We start from the raw sequence: 21,404 nt of genomic DNA on the forward strand, positions 1-21,404 counted from the left end.
CGCATCTCTGGGCCCCATCATCACCCGGCGCCGGGCCCTCCCTCCCGCCCCCCCTTTCTCCTCCCTCCTTCCTTCCCTCCCTTCCTCCCTCTCTCCCTCCCTCCCAGCTCCTGCACCAGGAAACAGCCAGATCCTGGCAGCGGCCTGACCCGTGAGATCCCTAACCTGGCAGGCAGGCGGGGTTGGAGACCGGCTGAGGGTGGGGGTGAGGGAGGAGCTGGGCCTTTGGGCTGCACTGGGGGGGGCGGGAGTAGAGATGGTGTCGGCAGGAAGCCCTTGGCCCTGGGTTTCCCGGGAGGACAGTCATTAAACATGGATTCGGCCACACAGCTGGTAGAGCGTTGGGGGCAGGGGCCTAGTCCCGGGAGCTGCAACCCCAGCCCTTCTCAGCCCAGACCCTAATCCCTGGTCTTCCCCACCTAGCTCTGATCTCCCCCTCCCCTTCCCAGGGCTCCACGCTGGGCAGGAGGATGAAAGGCCCCAGCTGGGGGCTCCTTGCCACCAGCGCTGGGTCCTAAGAGCTGCCATCCAGGCTGGGTGAGTGTCCCCTTCCTTCTCTGTCCCGGGCAACCCTTTGCTTCTCCCCCTTTCCCTTCAGCCCCTGTCTCCTCGCCCATCTTGTGCCTCTGCCAGCATCTTCACATCTTGCCTCTGGGGAGGTCCTAAGCCCCTTCCTCTAGCCAAAAAGGTGTGTACTGTGGCGGGGTTGGTGGGGGAGGTATAGAGGTGTCATAGAGCTGCTGTTGTCTTGTTATGAAAAGAATCTAAAGTATTTTAGGTGAAATTTACTTGTTTTACATTTATTTTGGCATATTATGAATTTGAGGGCCAGCCCCTCATGCCCTGGCCCCGCACCATGGCCTAATCTCCTTGTTCTTACTCGTCCCGGCCCAGTGGTTTCTGAGATTTCCCCTCACCTCCCTCCCTGTCTCATGGGCTGGCCAAACCTGAAATGCCTCCTTCTGGGTCTCTGACCATATATTCATGCCAGTCTTTTGTGTTTGACTCCTGCAGCTGCCCGGATGGCGACCCCAGCCTCGGCCCCAGACACACGGGCTCTAGTGGCAGACTTTGTAGGCTATAAGCTGAGGCAGAAGGGTTATGTTTGTGGAGCTGGCCCCGGGGAGGGCCCAGCAGCTGACCCGCTGCACCAAGCCATGCGGGCAGCTGGAGATGAGTTCGAGACCCGCTTCCGGCGCACCTTCTCGGATCTGGCAGCTCAGCTGCATGTGACCCCGGGCTCGGCCCAGCAACGCTTCACCCAGGTCTCTGATGAACTCTTCCAAGGGGGGCCCAACTGGGGCCGCCTTGTGGCTTTCTTTGTCTTTGGAGCCGCGCTGTGTGCTGAGAGTGTCAACAAGGAGATGGAGCCACTTGTGGGACAAGTGCAGGAGTGGATGGTGGCCTACCTGGAGACGCGGCTGGCCGACTGGATCCACAGCAGCGGGGGCTGGGTAAGAAACTTCTCCATTGCTGCCCTGAACATCCCTCTGAAAAGCTGGTCTCCAGGGGGAAGACGGGGGCTCTGGCTGGAGCTGGGGGCGGCTGTGCTGGGAATGAGGCGCGGGGGCTGAGTCTCCCTGTTTGGGTGGAATCAGATGCCCTCACTACGGGTATCACCGGACTCTGCACTCCAGGGCTGCCATGCAGTCATCACTGGGTGGGCTCGTGGTCCAAAGCAGAGGACAGAATACACAATAGACAGTGTAGTGCCTGCAGAGAAATGGCATCCAGCCATCGGGAATTTTTTACACCAGAGTACATGGCATGGGGGTGTCATGTCAGGGATCAGGGATGGGTGGTGGTCAAGGCAAGCCTTGGCAAAGGATGCCAGTTCTGAGCAGAATTTTTGGCCAGGGAAAGGATGGGATTCAGTTGACGTAGAGAAGGGCAAATGAGCCAGGCGCTCAGGGGGGATCAGAGGGGCTGGCGGCCAGGAGCTTGGGCCAGAGAGGAGCTGGGGGTGGGGTAGTGCTTGCAGTGGATGGAACTGGAACTCTCCCTCTCCTCTTTTCTCCACTCTTTCCTCTCCTGATATCCCTTTCTCCTTCTTTCTCTCCTACTTCCCTTCTCTCCCACAGGCGGAGTTCACAGCTCTATACGGGGACGGGGCCCTGGAGGAGGCGCGGCGTCTGCGGGAGGGGAACTGGGCCTCAGTGAGGACAGTGCTGACGGGGGCCGTGGCACTGGGGGCCCTGGTAACTGTAGGGGCCTTTTTTGCTAGCAAGTGAGAAAGTCCAGGGCCAGGTGGGGCGAGGTGTGGCTGGGGGACAGGAGAGCAGGAACAGAGCAGAGGAATGCCCTTGGAAGAAGTGGGGGAAAGGATGGGCGTGGAACGGGGATGGGAAGGGGCAAGGTAGCGTGCAAGAGAGCTGAGTGTGCCAGGCAGGCGGTTGAAAGAGTGAACTGGAGCTATTGCAGAATGTATTGGGAAAGTCAGGAGATGGATTCATTCCAGGGTTGGGGGGAGGTGGGAGGGATCATGCCTATAGGTGTAGGCACATGAAACTCTACCTAGAGCTTGATTTGCAGCCCCGAGGAAGGTGGACTTGCATAAGGGGTTGGCGTCTCCTTTGAGTGAGTGAGATTTGGGGCAAACACAGAAGGAACATCCCTTTGGAATGGGAGCTTGGGGTTCTCAGGGGATAGGGAGAGGTGGCTGTGACCATGGGCTGCTGGGACATGCGTGTGCATGTGCACGGGTGCTCGTGTGCATGCTGGGCTGCTTGTCTAGTCTGGTGGCAGTGGGATTCCTCGAGGAGAAAACATTCCCTCTTGCAGTGGTGAGAACGAGGGGCAGCTCTCTGTCCCTCCTCCCAACGTCCCCTCCCCTCTCCCCTTGTTCTGCTGCCTCAAGGCTGAGGGAGAAACACTGTATCCAGACTGAGGGCTCTGGCAACTTTTCTGCAGAAAGTCGTCAGCAGGGCTTTGGAGAGAAGAGCACTTCTGTAGCTGGCCTTCTTCCTTCATTGTCCCCCTTCCTTGTGCATCACGCACTTGCTGCTGCCTCCTGGGCTCTGACAGAAAGGCAGGGCTGCGGAGCCTGCGGGGGGTGGAGGCTTCGGGAGCTGGAGCTGCCTGCTGCCCTCCTCTCCCACTGGGGCACACTGGTGCCTAAAGTGTTCCCTATCTCTGGGACCTTTTGTACCCAAACTTAAACTCTAAATTGGGGCTCTTACTAATTTTCCTTTTGAGTGTGTGGACGTAAATGCAGATCTGGAATACAGTCTGGGTCCTGCACTGTGTCTCGGAGAGACTGTTGATGTCTTGAGAGGAACATTCCAGCTCTGAACCCCATGAATGTGAGGGTGACGTGTACTCCGTGACTGGCCTATTCCATGTGGTCGGCTTTGGTGCTGCTTTATTAAGGGCCAGGTGTCTGGGTTCCACAGTACCTCCCAGGACCTAGAAACATTGATATTTTCTTGGAAGCCACGCTGTTTGCATGGGTTTTACTTGTCTGTACCTCAGAGTCTGAGGATGTTAACTTTAGAGCTCCCTGTCCTCTATAACAGATTCAGATGACAGCTTTTTCTTTTGAGAAAGACATGATTTCACTCCAGATGTATGCCCTGAGCCAGACCTCACTGCTGCACTTTCCTAGGTGCTAAAATTGCTGCTCTCCAATGCTGACTTCTTCTGACACAGTGCTCTAGAACCCTGCCCTTGATCCTGAGCACTGACCAGCTTAGCTAGACCATGGTTGACTCTTGGAGATTTTCACTTGGTCCCAGAATGTGGCAACATAGTTGTACTCACAAGAATGTGGGACCAAAATTGGCCTCAGGTGTTTGCTTTTGAGAGAGGGCTGCACTTTTTAACGGTATTTATAGGGGAGGTGGTGGACTGCATGGGCCACTTGGTCTGTTGTGAGTATGCTGGTACCAGGCACTCAGAGCCAGTCTGTGGCAGGCAGTTGGGGTGGGGGGGTCTCTGACTTGCTCAGGACAAACTAGGCCAGTGGTTTTCCAACTGCTTGGCAGAGCCCCAAAGTTTCCTAGGGTTGCCTCAGGAGTCCTTGGGGGAGATGAGGCGGGGGCACTGAGCAGGCCAGGTGACTTGCCCTCAAACAGAACAGCTCCCCTGTAGCTGTCTTACATATCGGGGTTCAGGGTAAGATTTTATTTGCATTAAGGGGTTTGCTGCTGAAAAACAAAGTTGGAAAACCACTGACTAGACCGTCAGCTCCAAATTGGAGCCTGTGCTCCCCCAGGTTTGGGTCAGACTCTTCCCCCTACCCTCTACCACAGGACGCCTAGCCCTGGTAGCTTTCCTGGGGACCTTTAGCAAACAGAGGTAGCAGGGACTGTGGTCAGGTTACCAAAAAGCCCGGCTCTGAGGCCTTCACACCTGGGTGGAAGGAGAGGCTGTTTTCTGAAAGGGTAAAAGGGCTTGGTCTGGATTCCCGGAAGCATAGCTTGGATGGGACCACAGAGGGCAGTTTTGACCTGTCCTGCCCTTCTGAGCTTGAGGGGGAACGGAAACCCCAGAGACTCTTCTGTCAGGGAAAACTAGCGACTCTCTTCTAGAGCCATATAGTTCCTTGGGATTAGCTCTTGGCCAAGAAGGCTGAGTATGGCTCCCAATTTTTAAATCCATTTCATTTTTTTTAAAATAAGGGAAATAAATCTTATTGCCATTTTTCAGAGATTAAATAGGTGGAGAGGGTGTTTCTTGCTCTCCAGAGCCCAAAGGGACAAATAGGGACTTTGCTTAGGCCAAGGAAGGAGCAGAGGTAGGGCAACTAGGTCCTGCACTTATTAATCCCACTCCCCACTTATTCTAGGGCATACACTATTTTACTTTTTTAAAATCATAAAGCGGCGGGAGAACAGATTTGGTTAGTTTAGAAGAAAAGAAAAAGCTCTATAAATATAAATATATATTCCTGTATTTTTATTTAATAATTTATAAATACCAAGTTCATTTGACTTTTATTTTTGTGTAATATGTAATGGTCGTATTAAAAAAATAAATAAAACCCAGAAGTTTAATGAGAAGGACTGAGCAGGGTTTGTGACTTCTATACTGTATAGCCTGGGGTCAGGACATTTCTTGATCTAAGCATCTCATCATGACCTTGTTAAGGCCAAGAATTAGATTAATAGGGATTTGGGAAAGTATTGAGATAAAAAAATTAAAAAAAAAAAAAAAAAAAGGAGGGAATTCCCCAGCGGTCTAGTGGTTAGGACTCTGCGCTTTCACTGCCGAGGGCCCGGTTTCGATCCCTGGTCAGGGAACTAAGATCCCACAAGCTGCGCCATGCAGCCAAAAAAGAAAAAGAAAAAAGAAAATCAGAGTTGTTCTCCCATCCCCCCATCCTAGCCAAATGCCCAAAGCCAAGAACTCCATCTGTGCCAAACCAAGCATTGAGAGGGTGTGTGTATATGGTACTTTGGGATGGCCACAACAAAACCCAAAACAAAACAAACAAAACCTACCAAAAATCTTTATGATGTAATCAAGTCCCCTGTTGTGGTTCAGCTGCTAAATCAGAAGTATGTGATAATGAGCATTTCTCCTCAATATCCTGCTGCCTACTTCAGACTTAAAATAAGTCTGGCAAAAATGGAGCCCTTGCTTACTTTCCTGCTCCCCTGAGACATTTGGTTTCAGCCATTGTAATGCAAACTGCTAAACTGGATGGGATCTACAGGAATTGTTCAGCCCATCCCTCTGTACTTCTAGTCTAGGACCACATCAAAATCATGTCTGACAGGAGTAGTGATCTTAATTTTAATTTACAAGTGGGAGTTTCTAGTCTTTCTATAATCCAATGCAATATAATGGTATTTGGGTTTATGTGTTAAATTGTAGTGAGAAATACACTGCTTAGAGGAATCCAGTGTTGTATTTCTATTCTCTTTATATAGAAAAATCTACGGGACAAGCCATGTTAAAATCAGAGAGTGGCTTGGTGAACATGGCTCTAGGGAAAAGGGAATTAGATGCTCTTAATAGTTAATATCATCAGGCTATGATAGCTAGTGTATTTATCCCTACTGTAGTTTGACTGGTTTATAGTTTGCCTAATTCCAAAAAGCATTTGCAGCATCTTACTATAATACACAAAAGACAAAACAATAGGAAAATATAGATTTTTAAAGTAAGGGTAAAGGGAAAATTGAAATATTATAATAAAATGACAGCAAAAAGGAAAACGAACACAGAAAAGGATTCTATAAGCAGTATTCCCAAATACTAAAGGTAGGCTATGAATTCAACTCTGAGCTTCTTGGCAGCTAAAGAAAATTGGAAAACACAATGAGATTCACATCCCTCCTAGGATTTGTAAAACCTTTCAGTTCCTCAAGGTAGGCAAAAAGTTTTGTGGCTCTTCTGAGAAGACACTGAATGATATAGTGGACACCACCCTCTATAACACCTGATAGCAAATATGATGTTGAGTTTTACACTACCGTTTCTTGCAGAAATACCAAATGGGGATTCAGCAGGTCCTAAGCTTGTTCTATCAGGATCGTCACAGTTTAGCTCAAATATGCTCTATGATGCCATAGTTTAAAATAGGGCTAAATTTCAGACTATCTAAATGGACAGATGGATTGTTTATTCTTCAGACAGTTCTCTGTGAATGTTATTTCTCCAAATCATACTTTTGATAAAAATTGGGCAACATTTAGTTACACTTTCTAGCAAATGGATGGATTATAAATATTCTGTGTTTTTAGTTGAGAGCAGATCCTTTGAAAACTTTAAAAGCTGCCTTAAATGTGGATACAGGTGAGATACAAATAAATTAACAATATTTTAAAAATCAACCAGAAAAAAAAAAAAAATCAACCAGAAAACATAATATAATGGAATGCTATCTAGTTTTTTATTCATTCAGTCATTCATTCATTCAGCAAATATTCAAGCATCTTAGGTGTGCTGAGGACAATTCTAGGCACTGAGGTAGAGAAGTGAACAAACAGGCACAAATTTCTGCTTTCATGTTACTTTCATTCTAGTAATGGAAACAAACAAAAGCTAAATAACTACCTACCTACATAAATAAATTTCACGACGTTCATTAACGTAACATTTCATGTTAGGTGCCAAATGCTATGGAGAAAAATAATTCATTAGGGTAGGATTGGGAAGGTGTATGTATAGGTTTCAATGTTAAATAGAGTGAATGGGGAAGGCCTCATTTCTAAGGTAACTTCTGAGTAAAGTCATGAAAAATGAAATTGGAAAAATATTTTTATTGACATGGAAAAATATTTCTGTTATCTTATTAGGTAAAAAAAATAGATTAGAAAACAGAATATATGGTATGATCCCATTGTGCTAAAAAAAATATGTATATACACACACATATATATACCTCTATATGTATTTGTGTATTGAAAGTTTCAGGAAGGGTATATGCCAAAATATCATTAGTGATTATCTCTGGGTGGTGGATTTTATGGGTGATTTTATTTTTTCTTTTTGCTATCAGTATTTTAGGATTTTTTTATAAGGAACATATAAAAAAGAAGTTTTTCAGGTACAAAGTCTTCTAAAAGTTAACCAAGCAGAATGGAAATTAAGCAGCCCAAGAGAGGCTCCTTCTCACTTAAATGGCCACCCCACTTCCATGCAAGGTTGGACCTAGGGTGTTAAGGTAGGTCGGGCCAGACTTTGCATTAGAAAGTAATTGGAGTTGGCTCCAAAACAGAGGTAAGTAAATGATCAAGGCTCCAAGGTTCTGTGTCAACATTGTCCAATAGAAATATAGTGCAAGTCATGTAAAGCAACTATACTCCAATCAAAATTTTTAAAAAGTCAAAAAAAAAAAAAAGAAATATAATGCAAGCCACATATGTAGTTTTACGTTTTTTAGTAGCCTCATTAAAAAAACCAAAAAGAAACAGGTAAAACTAATTTTAATAGTATTTTTTTAAACCTAGTATATAAAGACTACTATAATTTCAATCTGTAATTAATACTGAACAATTATTATTTTACATAAGTATCTTTTTCATCCTGAGTCTTTGAAACTCAGTGTATATCTGACACTTCCAGCGCATCTCAATTCAGAGCACCATTCACATTTCAAGTGCTCAGTAGCCACGTGTGACGAGTGGCTACCATATTAAACAATGTACTTCTAGATTAGAGGGAATTATTGCAGCCAGTAAAGGTAAAATTTTCAAAACAGGAGTTAAAAATGGGGATGAAACTATTAGGAAGCCAAGTATTTATATGTTTGGTGAGAAAACTTTTCCCTTCTGGACAGAACTGGACATGCCCTCATCCATTTTTACTGATTTAATTCTCCTTTTCTCAACTCAACAGATCATTCACTTTTGTTAACACACTTTTCCTTCTTCTAGGGCAAAACATCACTGAGTTTCAGTTTTTCCGAAACTCCATGGCCCTCTATTGATAGGTTATTACTGAAGGAAAAGTATACTTATAATGGGTGAATCTTACATCATTACATACCAATTAAAAAAAAATTCATTCTCAGAGGAAAACTTACCTCTTTGATGTTCTCTATGCATCAACAACAGGCAGGATATAAATTTATGACAGAAGATCATTCATTCAGTTAACATTTATTGAGCACACAGTGATAGCCAATGGCAATACAAATATAATTAAGAAGGTGTCCCTGCCTTTTACACTTTCAGTCTAATAGGGAACTTATATTACAGATCACCATTCAAATATCTTTTTAAAATGTGTTTGTAAAAGTAATCATGCTTATTAGAGTAAGTTTGGAAGCTGGAGCGTTTTTTTTAATTTTAAATAAAAATAATATATGATATTGTGGGAAAAATCATAGAACATAGAAAATTATAAAGAAGATCAATCATAATAAGCCTACTACCCAGAGAGAATCACTATTAACATTTTGGTATATTTCTTTTCCATCAGTTGTCTGTGCTTATATTTTATGATCATACTGTATATACAATTTTTTTTTGTATATACAATTTTGTACACTGCAATTCTGCTTACCATTATATTGCAAGCATTTTCCTTGTCATTAAAAATGTTTTGAAGACATAATGACTATATAAAATTACATATATGTGTGTATAACAATTTTCCTGAAAAGTGCCCACTTGGACAATCAAGTTGTTTACATTTTTTTTCACTTTGATGAACACCTTTACTCTCAGATGTTTACCTATGTTTTAGATTATTTCTTTAGAACAGATTATAAGAAATACAATTACTGTGTTAAGAATCTCAACATTTTAAAAACTTTTGTTGCATATTGCCAAAGAACAGATTGTACTGGTTCTCATTCCTTTTTTTCTCCAATGCCCAAGTTGTTTTTTTAAAAAATCAGATATACATAATTTTAATCATACTTTATATACAATTTTACATCCTACTTCTTTGGCCTAACAAAAATTATTTTTATAAGTTATCACACACTACGTGTAAACCTTTTTGTAAAAAAATAGGCGCATAAAAAAATAAAAATAGGTGCATAATAATCTTGTGATGTAATTATAGTTTGCCTAAACATTTATCTCTTATTGGAATTTAGTCTTTTTCCAGCTTCAGCATTGTACGTGATGTTATCTTTGTGTATTAAAACAGACCTTACAGAAATTTTGATCTGAGCTTTAAAATCTGGTTTTGGATTCCCTGCTCACTTCTAATTAGTTATGACTTGGGGGAGTTACTTCATTCTTTCCTCATCCCTAAAAAAGGTTATGGTTTGGGGACTATTTGCTTCATAATGTTATGAGAGTTCAATGAGATAACATAACAATGAGTCTAGGATGCTGCCTGTTACAAAATCCAGTGCTCAACAAAACTGTGGTTCAAAGGCATTATTTTAAAAATCACATTTCCCTTAACTGGCTTTCTTAGTTTAAATTAGGTATCAATAAACATCCAAGTCTTGATTTGGTTAAAATCAGTAGAAAAGATTTTTCTTCCAGCAAACTCACAATCTTTTAGAGCTTGTCTGCGGTGCTCAACTTAGTTCTCCCAGACCACTGAAGCTGAGATGGCTGATGAAGTAATTTTCAGTGAAATTTTAAGCAACTGTGACTCTGCTCCAAGTTCTCCTGTTCCTGAGGTAAGGATTTGTGTGAAAAAATGAGGGTGAGGGGAAGAGTGGGGTATACTGTGAAGCTTTTGACTTTTGGTTTGCTAGTAGGAATCTCCTCTTGTTCAAATCCCTCTACCAAGTCATGTACATCCTCTCCAGGTTATTTGAATAACTATTTGGTTGGGCTCATGTGAATCTGGCTCTCAAACCATAGCTTGGTCTGGCTGCAGCTATCCCTCTTGCAAACTTAGCACTGCCGTTCCTTCCTTTTTAATAAATGTGTAGGATCACCACTAAACTATGGCAACCCTGCTTTCCAGGGCTAGGTCTCATTGGTATCTCAGAGTGCAACGATGAGGTGGAATTCCTCTGGGGTCTGAAGGAGGGTCTGAGAAAGCGCTGTAGATGAAGGGTGGCACCCAGATCCCCAGTCTATGTATCCTTTGGTCAACAAACATTTATTTGGATACTATGTGCCAGGCATATTGCTCCACGGTGGAGATGCAAATGTAGATAGAATCCAGCCTCTCATCTCCAAGCTCTCACAAGCTCTAGTTAAGAAAGGAAGCACAAAATGATTAAGTGCACGGTGGAGGTAGGCCCGCTTGTCATGGGAGAGGAGGGGAGGCCAGTTAGTGGAAGGCTTCACAGAGGAGGTGATGATGGGGTTTGCAGTGGTCTGGCTGAAGAAGGACTGCATGTACAGAGGCACAGACCTGGGTGCAGATACACCCACTGGAATGAAGAGTGTGGAAACAACATTCACTTGGTAGCCTGGTCTGGAGGTCTCCAAGGCCTCAGTAAGGAGTTCTGAGAGTTAACCTGGCCAGTGTGGATTGGAGTGGTGACCCACTGGAAGCTGACCCATTAAGCGGCTGCAGCAAACAGTCCAAGCAAAAGAAGAAATGAAACTGGGGCATGAGAAGAATGCTTGGAAAGTATGCCTGTGCAGGAAGACAGCACATACAGGGCTCATGACTAGTACTGGAGTGAGGATTCCTCCCTGCTTTCTGGTTTGGGGAGACCTGGTGGATGGTGGTGCCAGTAACCTGGGTGGGAAAGATAAGCTCCTTCCCAGAGAGCGCCATTCAGAACCCTCCATTTCCAGCAACATCCCATCTACTGGTGCATTCCTGGTAGAAGCCCAGTTTCCAGAAACGGCCGCAGTATTTCCGGGCTCTGCCTTCCAAGAACTCACTAGTTGGCAACCAGCAGCATCAAGATGGCCACCTCCTAAAGACCAGTCATGTGACCTCGGCTTTCACTGGGAGCCCGGCAGTCCGTTCGGGGGCAAGGTTCACCTGTCACGAAACGGGTGTCAGCCCTTCGAATCTCGCGAGCCAATCGGCATCTGAGGCTGGGCCACTTCGGCGAGGCGATCGGAAGATTGGTCCTTTCCACTCGCCTTGCCAGCGGCCAATCACCGACCGTCATACTTCGCGGACCCGCCCTTAGGCGGGGGAGAAGCAGGAATGTCGTCACAGCTAGGCGGTATTGTTACTTAAGGACTTGAGAGGAGGTGGGACGAGTGTTGATTGACAGACCGATTTCTCCTACCGGGATTTAAAGATTTGGCGCAATCCCCCGCCTTAGGGATGGGGTCTTGTTTGATTGCCTAGTAATATTCCCCAATGGAGTCCTAGCTCGTGGTAACGGGCAGGCTGCTTGACTAATGAATCCTCGGCGTGGCCGGCGCAGCTCTCCAATCGCTGGGCGGCTGGCCCCAGTCTGAGCGGCGATGGCGGCGGCGGCGGCGGCGGCAGCAGCAGCGGGGGCTGCGGGCGGTCGGGGCTCCGGGCCGGGGCGGCGGCGCCATCTTGTGCCCGGGGCCGGTGGGGAGGCCGGGGAGGGGGCCCCGGGGGGCGCAGGGGACTACGGGAACGGCTTGGAGTCTGAGGAACTGGAGCCTGAGGAGCTGCTGCTGGAGCCCGAGCCGGAGCCCGAGCCCGAAGAGGAGCCGCCCCGGCCCCGTGCCCCCCCGGGAGCTCCGGGCCCTGGGCCTGGCTCGGGAGCCCCCGGCAGCCAGGAGGAGGAGGAGGAGCCGGGACTGGTCGAGGGTGACCCGGGGGACGGCGCCATTGAGGACCCGGTGAGGGAAGGAGGGCGAGCGAGCAGGCCGGCCGGCCGTGTCACGGGAGGCCCAGAGCTCAGGCGAGCGGGAGGCGGGCGGGGGATGGGGGTGGGCGGGGAATAACGTGGCTGGGGCCGGGCTGGGGAGGCAGCCTCGACCGCCAGAAGGGGCCCAGCCGGGTTGATTCGGGCGTCATGGGTGCCTAGTGTTGTTCTAGAGAAGGTAGCTTGGTTTTCTTTTCATTACGACCCTCGCGTGGGGCGAGAGAAATGGCCGCGCATGGCTGGGGCCGCGCGCGGAAGGAGAGCAGGGTAGAGCCCCTGCGTTGGTTCCTCTTAAGCTGTTCTCCATACCCTCCCCACTCATTGTAGGAGCTGGAAGCGATCAAAGCTCGAGTCAGGGAGATGGAGGAAGAAGCTGAGAAGCTAAAGGAGCTACAGAACGAGGTAGAGAAGCAGATGAATATGAGTCCACCTCCAGGCAATGGTGAGTAACTGGCGGTTGCACGCGGAACCCGGGTCCTGAGATTGGAAGGGTTATCGGAGCACGGTTTATATGGAATTAGATGCTCGGAACCTTGGAGCTGCTTGTCTGAGCAATTACTGGGCAGTTGCTGCAGTCATAGTCCATTGTGTGTTTTTCTGACCTTTGTGAGACGGGGCCTATGTTTTGGTGATGGTAGTCTTGTGCCTCCCTTTGTCCCTGTTACAAATGTGTTGCTCTTTGTTCTTAGTCTTCCACTGCCCTTTTTGGAGGTTGCCAGCTGGTATTTGACCTTCAAGTCCAATAGTTTTTCTTTCAGTTGGAGATCTTTAGTTAGGAGTCCTAAGATAAACTGCTCAGCTTCAGGGGGCTTCTCCTCTAATCTAGAAATGTCCAGCCTCAGCCGACTTAATTTTGTTCACTTTTCAAATCATTTTAACCGAAGCTACTCAATAGGTACTTGATTTGGGGGTAGGAGGGAATCCCTGTATTGTTTTCTTTTTAAGACTGTATTAATCTATTCCTTAATTTTTCAAGTATTTGGTGAGCACCTACTGCATGCTAGACTTTTCTAGGTAATGGGTACAGCAGGGAACAGAACAGACCAAAATCTTTACCTTTGTTGCTGCTTGTGGTGGTGGTAGTGGTGCATAGATTGGCCAAGTAGAAAACAAGCGTTTTTTTCCTGATCCTTTTTTCTTCAAAGCTGGCCCAGTGATCATGTCCATTGAGGAGAAGATGGAGGCTGATGCCCGTTCCATCTATGTTGGCAATGTATGTACCAGAGCCTTGACTAGGGTTGGGGAAAGCTCTTAGTTTGGGGGATTATTTATTAGGAGTCTTGAACCATTTCCAGGGTAGGTGGTGGATTTAAGGGGTGGAGGGAGGGTTGGAATGAGGTGAAAGGTAATGGTGATTAGCAGAGGCTCTGGGGTTGGAAGGAAAAGAGGTTAGTTCCTTAGAGAGCTAGATATTGATGTGCTTTGGTGTGTATGGACGGCCCAGCGCAGAGGCTAGGCAGAGTACCTGTGGAGATGGGAGTTTGCCCTGTTACCTGTGAAATGTACCCCCCCACAGGTGGACTATGGTGCAACAGCAGAAGAGCTGGAAGCTCACTTTCATGGCTGTGGTTCAGTCAACCGTGTTACTATACTATGTGACAAATTTAGTGGCCATCCCAAAGGGTAAGTGGGGAAGTTGAGGTCGTTTTAGTCACAGTTAAAAAATAAATAAATTATATTTTATATTGAGCAGTAAGTTACCTAGATGTTAAAGTAAGTACTCCATCTTTTAAGATAGGTGTTAATGTTGATACATATCAAGGATTGCACATAAAATTGCCTTCAGGGGCCCAACAGATAACAGAGATGGAGGCTGGGTGTGGGGGGGATCATGAACTATAAGGGGGGGCGCCTTCTGCATGGCCCCCACCGTTTTCTGCCTTGCGGAAAACCAGGCCCTCTGTATCCTATCTTATAATTTTCCAAGAGTAGCTGCAAATTTTGATTAAAATCTTCCATTAAGAATTTTTTGGACAGATAATTAAAGATATGAACACACTGTACTCAAAGCATGCTTGCAAGTTGGGTTTGACCTGTGAGCTGCTATTTGTATCCTCAGATAAAGTTACCTTTAAAATATACCTAAAAGTTATATTTATCCTCAGAAAATTACCCTTTTCAGGTTTGCATATATAGAGTTCTCAGACAAAGAGTCAGTGAGGACTTCCTTGGCCTTAGATGAGTCCCTGTTTAGAGGAAGACAAATCAAGGTAAGCCCTGTGCCCTTTGCTGTTCTGGTTCTCTGTAAGTTCTCCAGGTTGGCTCTAAGGCATTGTGTTGTACGTGTCATTCTCAGGTGATCCCAAAACGAACCAACAGACCAGGCATCAGCACAACAGACCGGGGTTTCCCGAGAGCCCGATACCGTGCCCGGACCACCAACTACAACAGTTCCCGTTCTCGATTCTACAGTGGTTTTAACAGCAGGCCCCGGGGTCGCGTCTACAGGTCAGGATAGATGGGCTGCTCCTCTCCCCCGCCTCCCATGAGCCCTGTATGCTTCCTTCTCTCCTCATCTGAGGAACTTCCCTCCTTTACCCTCCCCTTGGTTCCGGGGACTTGGTCTCCTGCCTGTGCAGGGTGAGGAAGGTAGTTGCAGGCCAGGAGGCCAGTCTCATCTTTTTCTGGAGCAGGAATTGGTGATAAGGGCTGGATCTCTCCACCCTGTTCTGAGAGATGCTTCTCCACCCAGCCTTTTTTTCCTTGAGAGTTGATGGCAGTGAAGGTGTTTACACAGAACTCCCGGGAAGAACAGGGCCTCAGAGCAGTGAAAGCACTGTTTGGACCTTTGCTACTTTTCTCAGAGTTAGGGAGGGGCTGAAGTTTGAACCTCCCTTGGAAGAAAACCAGAGGCTAGTTGATCCTCCTCAACAGCCATGTGGGAGGATATCGAGATATTTACTCTTTAGCCAGTCTTTTGCAACTTTTGCAACTCGCTGGGCCTAGTGTGGCACCCATGTTGTTGCTTCACTTTATTTCCGTTTCTTTACATTTAAATAGACAGTTTAGGCATATAGACCTTGGCTTTTCATAAGATTTACCTGTCAGCTCCCAGGAGTTAGGGAGGATCTGTTGGTGAGAGCCTCGCTTTTAAGAGCTGTGGAGAACTGGAATCTGGATAAACAATGAGTCCTTTTTCTTGCCCCTATGTCTCAGATGCATTTCTTTATTGCCACTGTTTGGCGAGGTAATAACAGTTAATTCCCCACTCCCATTTGCCAGGTGTGTCACTATTTCTGGGATTGTGGGGGTCAGTTTTAGGACTTGGGAAACTTCTTTCCCCTCTTCCCTTCTCAATAACTGGGGCGAGGGCCCACGGGGAGGGGCTTGTACTGAACTATTTAGTGATCATGTTAACACCTAACTCTCCTTCTTTCTTCCAGGGGCCGGGCTAGAGCGACATCATGGTATTCCCCTTACTAAAAAAAGTGTGTATTAGGAGGAGAGAGAGGAAAAAAAGAGGAAAGAAGGAAAAAAAAAAAGAATTAAAAAAAAAAAAAAAAAAGAAAAACAGAAGATGACCTTGATGGAAAAAAATATTTTTAAAAAAAAAAAGATATACTGTGGAAGGGGGGAGAATCCCATAACTAACTGCTGAGGAGGGACCTGCTTTGGGGAGTAAGGGAAGGCCCAGGGAGTGGGGCAGGGGGCTGCTCATTCACTCTGGGGATTCGCCATGGACACGTCTCAACTGCGCAAGCTGCTCCCCCTGTTGCCCTGTGCCCCTTTGCCCCCTTGTGGGCTGCTCAAGGGTAGGTGGGCATGGGTGGTAGGAGGGTTTTTTTTTACCCAGGGCTCTGGAAGGACACCAAACTGTTCTGCTTGTTACCTTCCCTCCATCTTCTCCCTAGCTTTCTCAGTCCCCTCCTGCCTGTTCCTGTCCTGCCAGGTCTACCACCCACCCCACCCCTCTTTTCTGGCTCCCTGCCCCTCCAGATTGCCTGGTGATCTATTTTGTTTCCTTTTGTGTTTCTTTTTCTGTTTTGAGTGTCTTTCTTTGCAGGTTTCTGTAGCCGGAAGATCTCCGATCCGCTCCCAGCGGCTCCAGTGTAAATTCCCCTTTCCCCTGGGGAAATGCACTACCTTGTTTTGGGGGGTTTTGGGGTGTTTTTTGTTTTTCAGTTTTTTGTTTTGTTTTGTTTTCCTTTGCCTTTTTTTCCCTTTTGTTTGGAGGGAATGGGAGGAAGTGGGGACAGGGAGGTGGGAGGTGGATTTTGTTTATTTTTTTAGCTCATTTCCAGGGGGTGGGAGTTTTTTTTTTAATATGTGTCATGAATAAAGTTGTTTTTGAAAATAAAAAATGTTTGGCCTTTTGGGTGTATGGATTATTTATCTTCCTGTTGTCTCTTAAATCCCAGATGGCTGTTAATTCTCCTTTCTGGAAATGCTGGTGTTGTGGAGGGGAAGTTCCCACCTAAGGAGTAGGAGTCAGAAGTACAACTAGCAGGAACATTGTGCGTTTAGCTGAGCTTGATGGGGTTTTCTGGAAAGCATGTAGCCCTGATTGGCATTTGAGAGGTACATTAAATGAGCCTGGGAATATAAAGGAATGGCCAGATTAGAGTGCTCTAATAGCACTTTAGTGTGTCCTCTTGATAAAATTTGTGTGCAAATGAATTATCCACGTCAACAGCACTAGATTCTTATGTTGGCGTCTGGGTGGCCTTTTTTGTCTTCTCTATCCCAAGGTAGGCTCAAAAAACGAGGGAAAAAAATAATTAGGGGGACTTCCCTGGTGGCGCAGTGGTTGAGAGTCCGCCTGCCAATGCGGGGGACATGGGTTCGGGCCCTGGTCTTGGAGGATCCCACATGCCGCGGAGCACCTGGGCCCCTGTGCTGCAGTTACTGAGGCCCGCATTCCTAGAGCCTGTGCTCCACAATGGGTGAGGCCACCATAATGAGAAGCCTGTGCAGAGCAATGAAGACCCAATGTAGCCAAAATAAATTTTAAAAAAAAAATTAGGGTTTCCCTGGTGACTCAGTGGTTAAGAATCTGCCTGCTGGGGCTTCCCTGGTGGCGCAGTGGTTGAGAGTCCGCCTGCCGATGCAGGGGACACGGGTTCGTGTCCCGGTCTGGGAAGATCCCACATGCCACAGGGTGGCTAGGCCCGTGAGCCATGGCCAGTGAGCCTGCGCGTCCGGAGCCTGTGCTCCACAACGGGAGAGGCCACAACAGTGAGAGGCCCTCATACCGCAAAAAAAAAAAGAATCCGCCTGCCAATGCAATGGACACGGTTTCAAGCCCTGGTCCAGGAACATCCCACATGCCCCAGAGCAACTAAGCCCGTGCGCCACAACTACTGAGCCTGTGCTCTGGAACCCGCGAGCTACAACTATTGAGCCCATGTGCCACAGCTACTGAAGCCCGCATACCTAGAGCCTGTGCTTTGCAACGAGAAGCCACTGCAATGAAGCCTGTGCACTGCAATGAAGAGTAGACCCTGCTCGCTGCAACTAGAGAAAGCCTGTGTGCAGCAACAAAGACCCAACACAGCCAGAAATAAAAGAAATTATTTATTAATAAAAGTTAACATTTAAAGATAATTGCAAAGCTTATGTTTAGCAGTTCAGTGGCCACTTAATACGTTCAGCTAACTTTTCTTTTTTTGTAAATTTATTTTTATTTATGGCTGCGTTGGGTCTTTGTTGCTGCATGCGAGCTTTCTCTAGTTGCGGCGAGCGGGGCCTACTCTTAATTGCGGAGCACGGGCTCTAGGCACGCAGGCTTCAGTAGTTGTGGTGCATGGGCTTAGTTGCTCCACAGCATGTGGGATTCCCAGACCCAGGGCTCGAACCTCTTTCCGCTGTGTTGGCAGGCAGATTCTTAACCACTGCGGCAGGGAAGTCCTAGCTAACTTATTTTGGATTGTTCCATTAATTAGGACAAGTGGCTTTCGTTGTTTGAGTATCCTTAAGTTTAGTAGTTGAGTTACTTGGTCGAGTTAATGACCTAATTTTTCCATTTTATATTCTAATGTTAGATTGGTCTTAAAAGCCTTTGGTACTATATCACACACACACCCCTTTTTGTAGACCCTCCATTACTTACAGAGTTTGTAAATATTTAAACCTCTGTATGTTCTATTGCGCCGTTCACTTCTGTTCCTAGGATTTTTGTTCATGATTGCCTCTGACCGAGATGCTCTCTACGATAATCTTAGGTTAAAGAAATGGCTCTCCATATCCATGGAGCCTCAGCCAACCTCCCAAATGTTTTTTGTTTTTTATTTCCAAATGGTTTTGTATTCTGAAATTTCAGGTATCGACCATCCCATAATTTAATATTTGATCACCTACCTCCTATTGTGTCATTTGTTAGGCATTTGGGAGTCTTCTCTAACTAGATTCAACTAGAACAGTGTCTCGTAAGCTGAGTACGGAAACTTTAGAGGCTGATTAGCAAGAGGCTGGATAAAGTGTTCAGTATTAACTTTTTATTAGAAAAATGTGCAACATCTTAAGTGGCTTGATACTGCTAATGCTGGGAAAGTCTTGTCTATCCGCCAGGTGGCAGTAAGTGGCTATCTAAAAAAATCCCTGTAGCCTGTTGGATTTTGGAGGATGAATTGCATTTTTGACTCTTCTTTGTTTTAATTTTCTGTGTTCAGTCCGTTCTCAATATCCTGTCTGTCCTCTATCCTACTTTAACTGCTTGAGCAACTCCCCACCTTGATTGTAGTGGACTCCTGGCAATAATCTGGCTCCAAACTCTTCGTATTTCCAAAAAGGCCCCTATGCTGCCAAGCGTGGAACTAAGGTTTTTCCCAATTTGATCCAGATTGATTTTTCCTGCCACATTCTTCCCTACATCTGATGTACTGTGCACTCCAGTTGAGTTTTACTTTATTTTCATGTATTGCTCATGCTGTTCCTCCAGCCTGCTATGCCCATCACATCTACTCCGTCATAATCATAAGATAGAAGCCAAGGTGTATAAGCCAAGTAACGCAGCCAGGAAACTTATTTTGATTTCCTAGTCAGGATGAATCACTCCTGCACTCGGCAAATTGCTCCTATCTCTATTTGGCACTTCATGCTTTCATAATTAAAATAATTACATCCGTGTTTTCCCTTAAGGGCATGGATTGTGCCTTTGTATGGCTCACAGCACCTGCCACTTAGGTGTTCAGAAGGTGTTAATTCACCTTGGAGGGTCCCTTTATCCCGGGCCTGCTGATTCCTATTCTTTTTTTAAGTAAATAAATTTATTTATTTATTTTTGGGTGCGTTGGGTCTTTGTTGCTGTGCGCGGGCTTTCTCTAGTTGTGGCGATCAGGGGCTACTCTTCGTTGTGGTGCGCGGGCTTCTCATTGCGGTGGCTTCTCGTTGCAGAGCACGGGGTCTAGGCATGCGGGCTTCAGTAGTTGCAGCGTGTGGGCTCTAGGGCGCGTGGGCTTCAGTAGTTGTGGCACGCAGGCTCAGTAGTTGTGGTGCACAGGCTTTGTTGCTGTGCGGCATGTGGGATATTCCCAGACCAGGGCTCAAACCTGTGACCCCTGCATTGGCAGGCAGATTCTTAACCACTACGCCCCCAGGGAAGTCCCTGTTGATTCCTATTCTTAATAGGAATTAGATTTCCTGCTTTACCTGGTCTCTTCATTTTTCCTGTATCATCCTCAGTGATTTTAGAGGAAGTAGCTTAGAAAGCAAGTTGCTTTCTTTGAGAAAGATTGGTTACTTTTCTGTCAGTCATTCTTAATAAGCTCTCTCTTAATCAAGGGACAGCAATGAGTCTGGTCTCATTTGGATTCTGTGGGAAGGAAGTGTCCTTGAGGAGGAGATATTGGGGAAGCCTGTCTATAAGATTTCTCTGGAGTGAGTCTGAGTCAGAGATCCTTTGAGGGACCGTGGGTGATACAAAATGAATGAGGACAGCCCAGTGCTTTCTCAGAATTTGCCCAACCTGACACCAGCAACAGAAAAAAGCGGTGGCTGGGTTTTTTCAGTAATGTAATAGCTTTCCTCACTTTTATATGGTTAGATGAATAGATTTGATTTCTCAAATCATCTAATTTAAAAATGTCAACCCAGCTAATGCCTCTTTCTCCTTTATGCCTATGGCAATCATTCATTCAACAAACAGACATTTACTGAGTCCTTACTAAGTGCTGGGCACTGTTCTAAGTGCTAGAATTTGTTACAGAAAAAGGGGTCACTAAGTAAAGGAACTTTAATTTTATTTGCTGAAGAAAGCTTGCAATATTTCTGACTTGCATCCCACCAAAAAGCTCTATGGATTTTTTTAGATATAATTCACATACCATAAATTTGCCTTTTAAGTGTACTTAAAATTCAGTGATATTTAGTAGATATATTTATAGTAACCATATTATTTATACATATATATGTACATACCTATATAGTAACCATCACCACTACCTAATTTTAGAGCATTTTCATCATGGCAAACAGAAACCCTGTACCCATTAACAAGCATTCCCAATTTTCCCCTCCCTCGCAGTCCCTAGCAACTACTAATTATACTTTCTATATCTATGGGTATGCCTTTTCTGGATATTTCATATAAATGAGATCGTACAATATGTGGCCTTTTCTGTCTGGCTTCTTTCATTTAGCATGTTTTCAAGATTCATCCACGTTGTAGCATTTATCAATACTTCATTCCTTTTTATGGCTGAATAATATTTCATTGTACAGTTGACCCTTGAACAACATGGGTTTGAACTGCATGGGCCCACTTAAACGTGGGGTGTTTTCAGTAAATACGTACTATAGTGCTACCTGGTCCATGGTTGGTTGAACCCATGGATGCAGAACTACGACATGGAGGGTAGACTGTAAAGTTTTTGAGGATTTTGAACTGCATAGAGGGTCGACGCTCCTAACCCCCAAGTTCAAGGATCAACTGTATAGATATACCACATTTTGTTTATCCAGTCATCAGTCGGTGGATATTTGGGATAGTCCCATTTTTTGACTGTTAGGAATAGTGTGCTACAAACATCTGTGTACAAGTTTCTGTGTGACCATACCTTTTCATTTCTCTGGGGTATATCTTTTCATGTGCTTACTGGCCCTTTGTATATATTCTCTGAAGAAATGTCTAGCAGATCCTTTGCCCACTTTTTAACTGGGTTATTTGTCTTTATTGTTGAGTTGCAAGAGTTCTTGATATATTCTGAATACTAGACCTTTATCAGATATATATGATTTACAAATATATTTTCTCCCATTTTGTAGGTTTTCACTTTCATTTTATTTTTGGCTGAGTTGGGTCTTCGTTGCTGCACGCAGGCTTTCTCTAGTTGCAGCGAGCGGG

The 21,404-nt window shown here is 45.7% G+C and overlaps 1 protein-coding gene across 5 annotated transcripts; it reads left to right on the forward strand.

Moving 5' to 3' along the window:
* The first annotated feature begins 19 nt into the window (after positions 1 to 19).
* LOC114904117 (bcl-2-like protein 2) lies at positions 20 to 15,642 on the forward strand. 5 transcript variants are annotated; one of them, XM_029237588.1, is made up of 7 exons: positions 11,567 to 12,098; positions 12,452 to 12,566; positions 13,270 to 13,337; positions 13,641 to 13,747; positions 14,247 to 14,334; positions 14,421 to 14,572; positions 15,508 to 15,642. In XM_029237588.1, exons 1-7 carry the CDS (start codon positions 11,748 to 11,750, stop codon positions 15,545 to 15,547), a joined length of 921 nt encoding a protein of 306 aa, XP_029093421.1. In that variant the 5' UTR covers positions 11,567 to 11,747; the 3' UTR covers positions 15,548 to 15,642. The 5 variants fall into 5 exon arrangements, with proteins under 5 accessions (XP_029093422.1, XP_029093424.1, XP_029093423.1 ...); XM_029237592.1 differs by lacking the exon at positions 11,567 to 12,098 and adding an exon at positions 12,207 to 12,302 and having other exon boundaries at positions 15,508 to 15,640; XM_029237589.1 differs by lacking the exons at positions 11,567 to 12,098; positions 12,452 to 12,566; positions 13,270 to 13,337; ... (2 more) ...; positions 14,421 to 14,572; positions 15,508 to 15,642 and adding exons at positions 20 to 151; positions 450 to 537; positions 1,015 to 1,454; positions 2,082 to 5,176.
* Positions 15,643 to 21,404: the final 5,762 nt, after the last annotated feature.

The sequence above is a fragment of the Monodon monoceros genome, unplaced genomic scaffold (assembly GCF_005190385.1).
Source record: "Monodon monoceros isolate NGI ecotype Baffin Bay Population unplaced genomic scaffold, NGI_Narwhal_1 Super_Scaffold_21, whole genome shotgun sequence".
Lineage (NCBI taxonomy): Eukaryota > Metazoa > Chordata > Mammalia > Artiodactyla > Monodontidae > Monodon > Monodon monoceros.

What these genes read in the sequence shown, in the direction of transcription:
- LOC114904117 (XM_029237588.1), top strand. Translation starts at nt 11,748, where the DNA reads ATGGCGGCGGCGGCGGCGGCGGCAGCAGCAGCGGGGGCTGCGGGCGGT. An exon ending in ACGGCGCCATTGAGGACCCG is followed by an intron (nt 12,099 to 12,451) that starts GTGAGGGAAGGA and finishes CACTCATTGTAG; the next exon opens with GAGCTGGAAGCGATCAAAGC. An exon ending in CCCCGGGGTCGCGTCTACAG is followed by an intron (nt 14,573 to 15,507) that starts GTCAGGATAGAT and finishes TCTTTCTTCCAG; the next exon opens with GGGCCGGGCTAGAGCGACAT.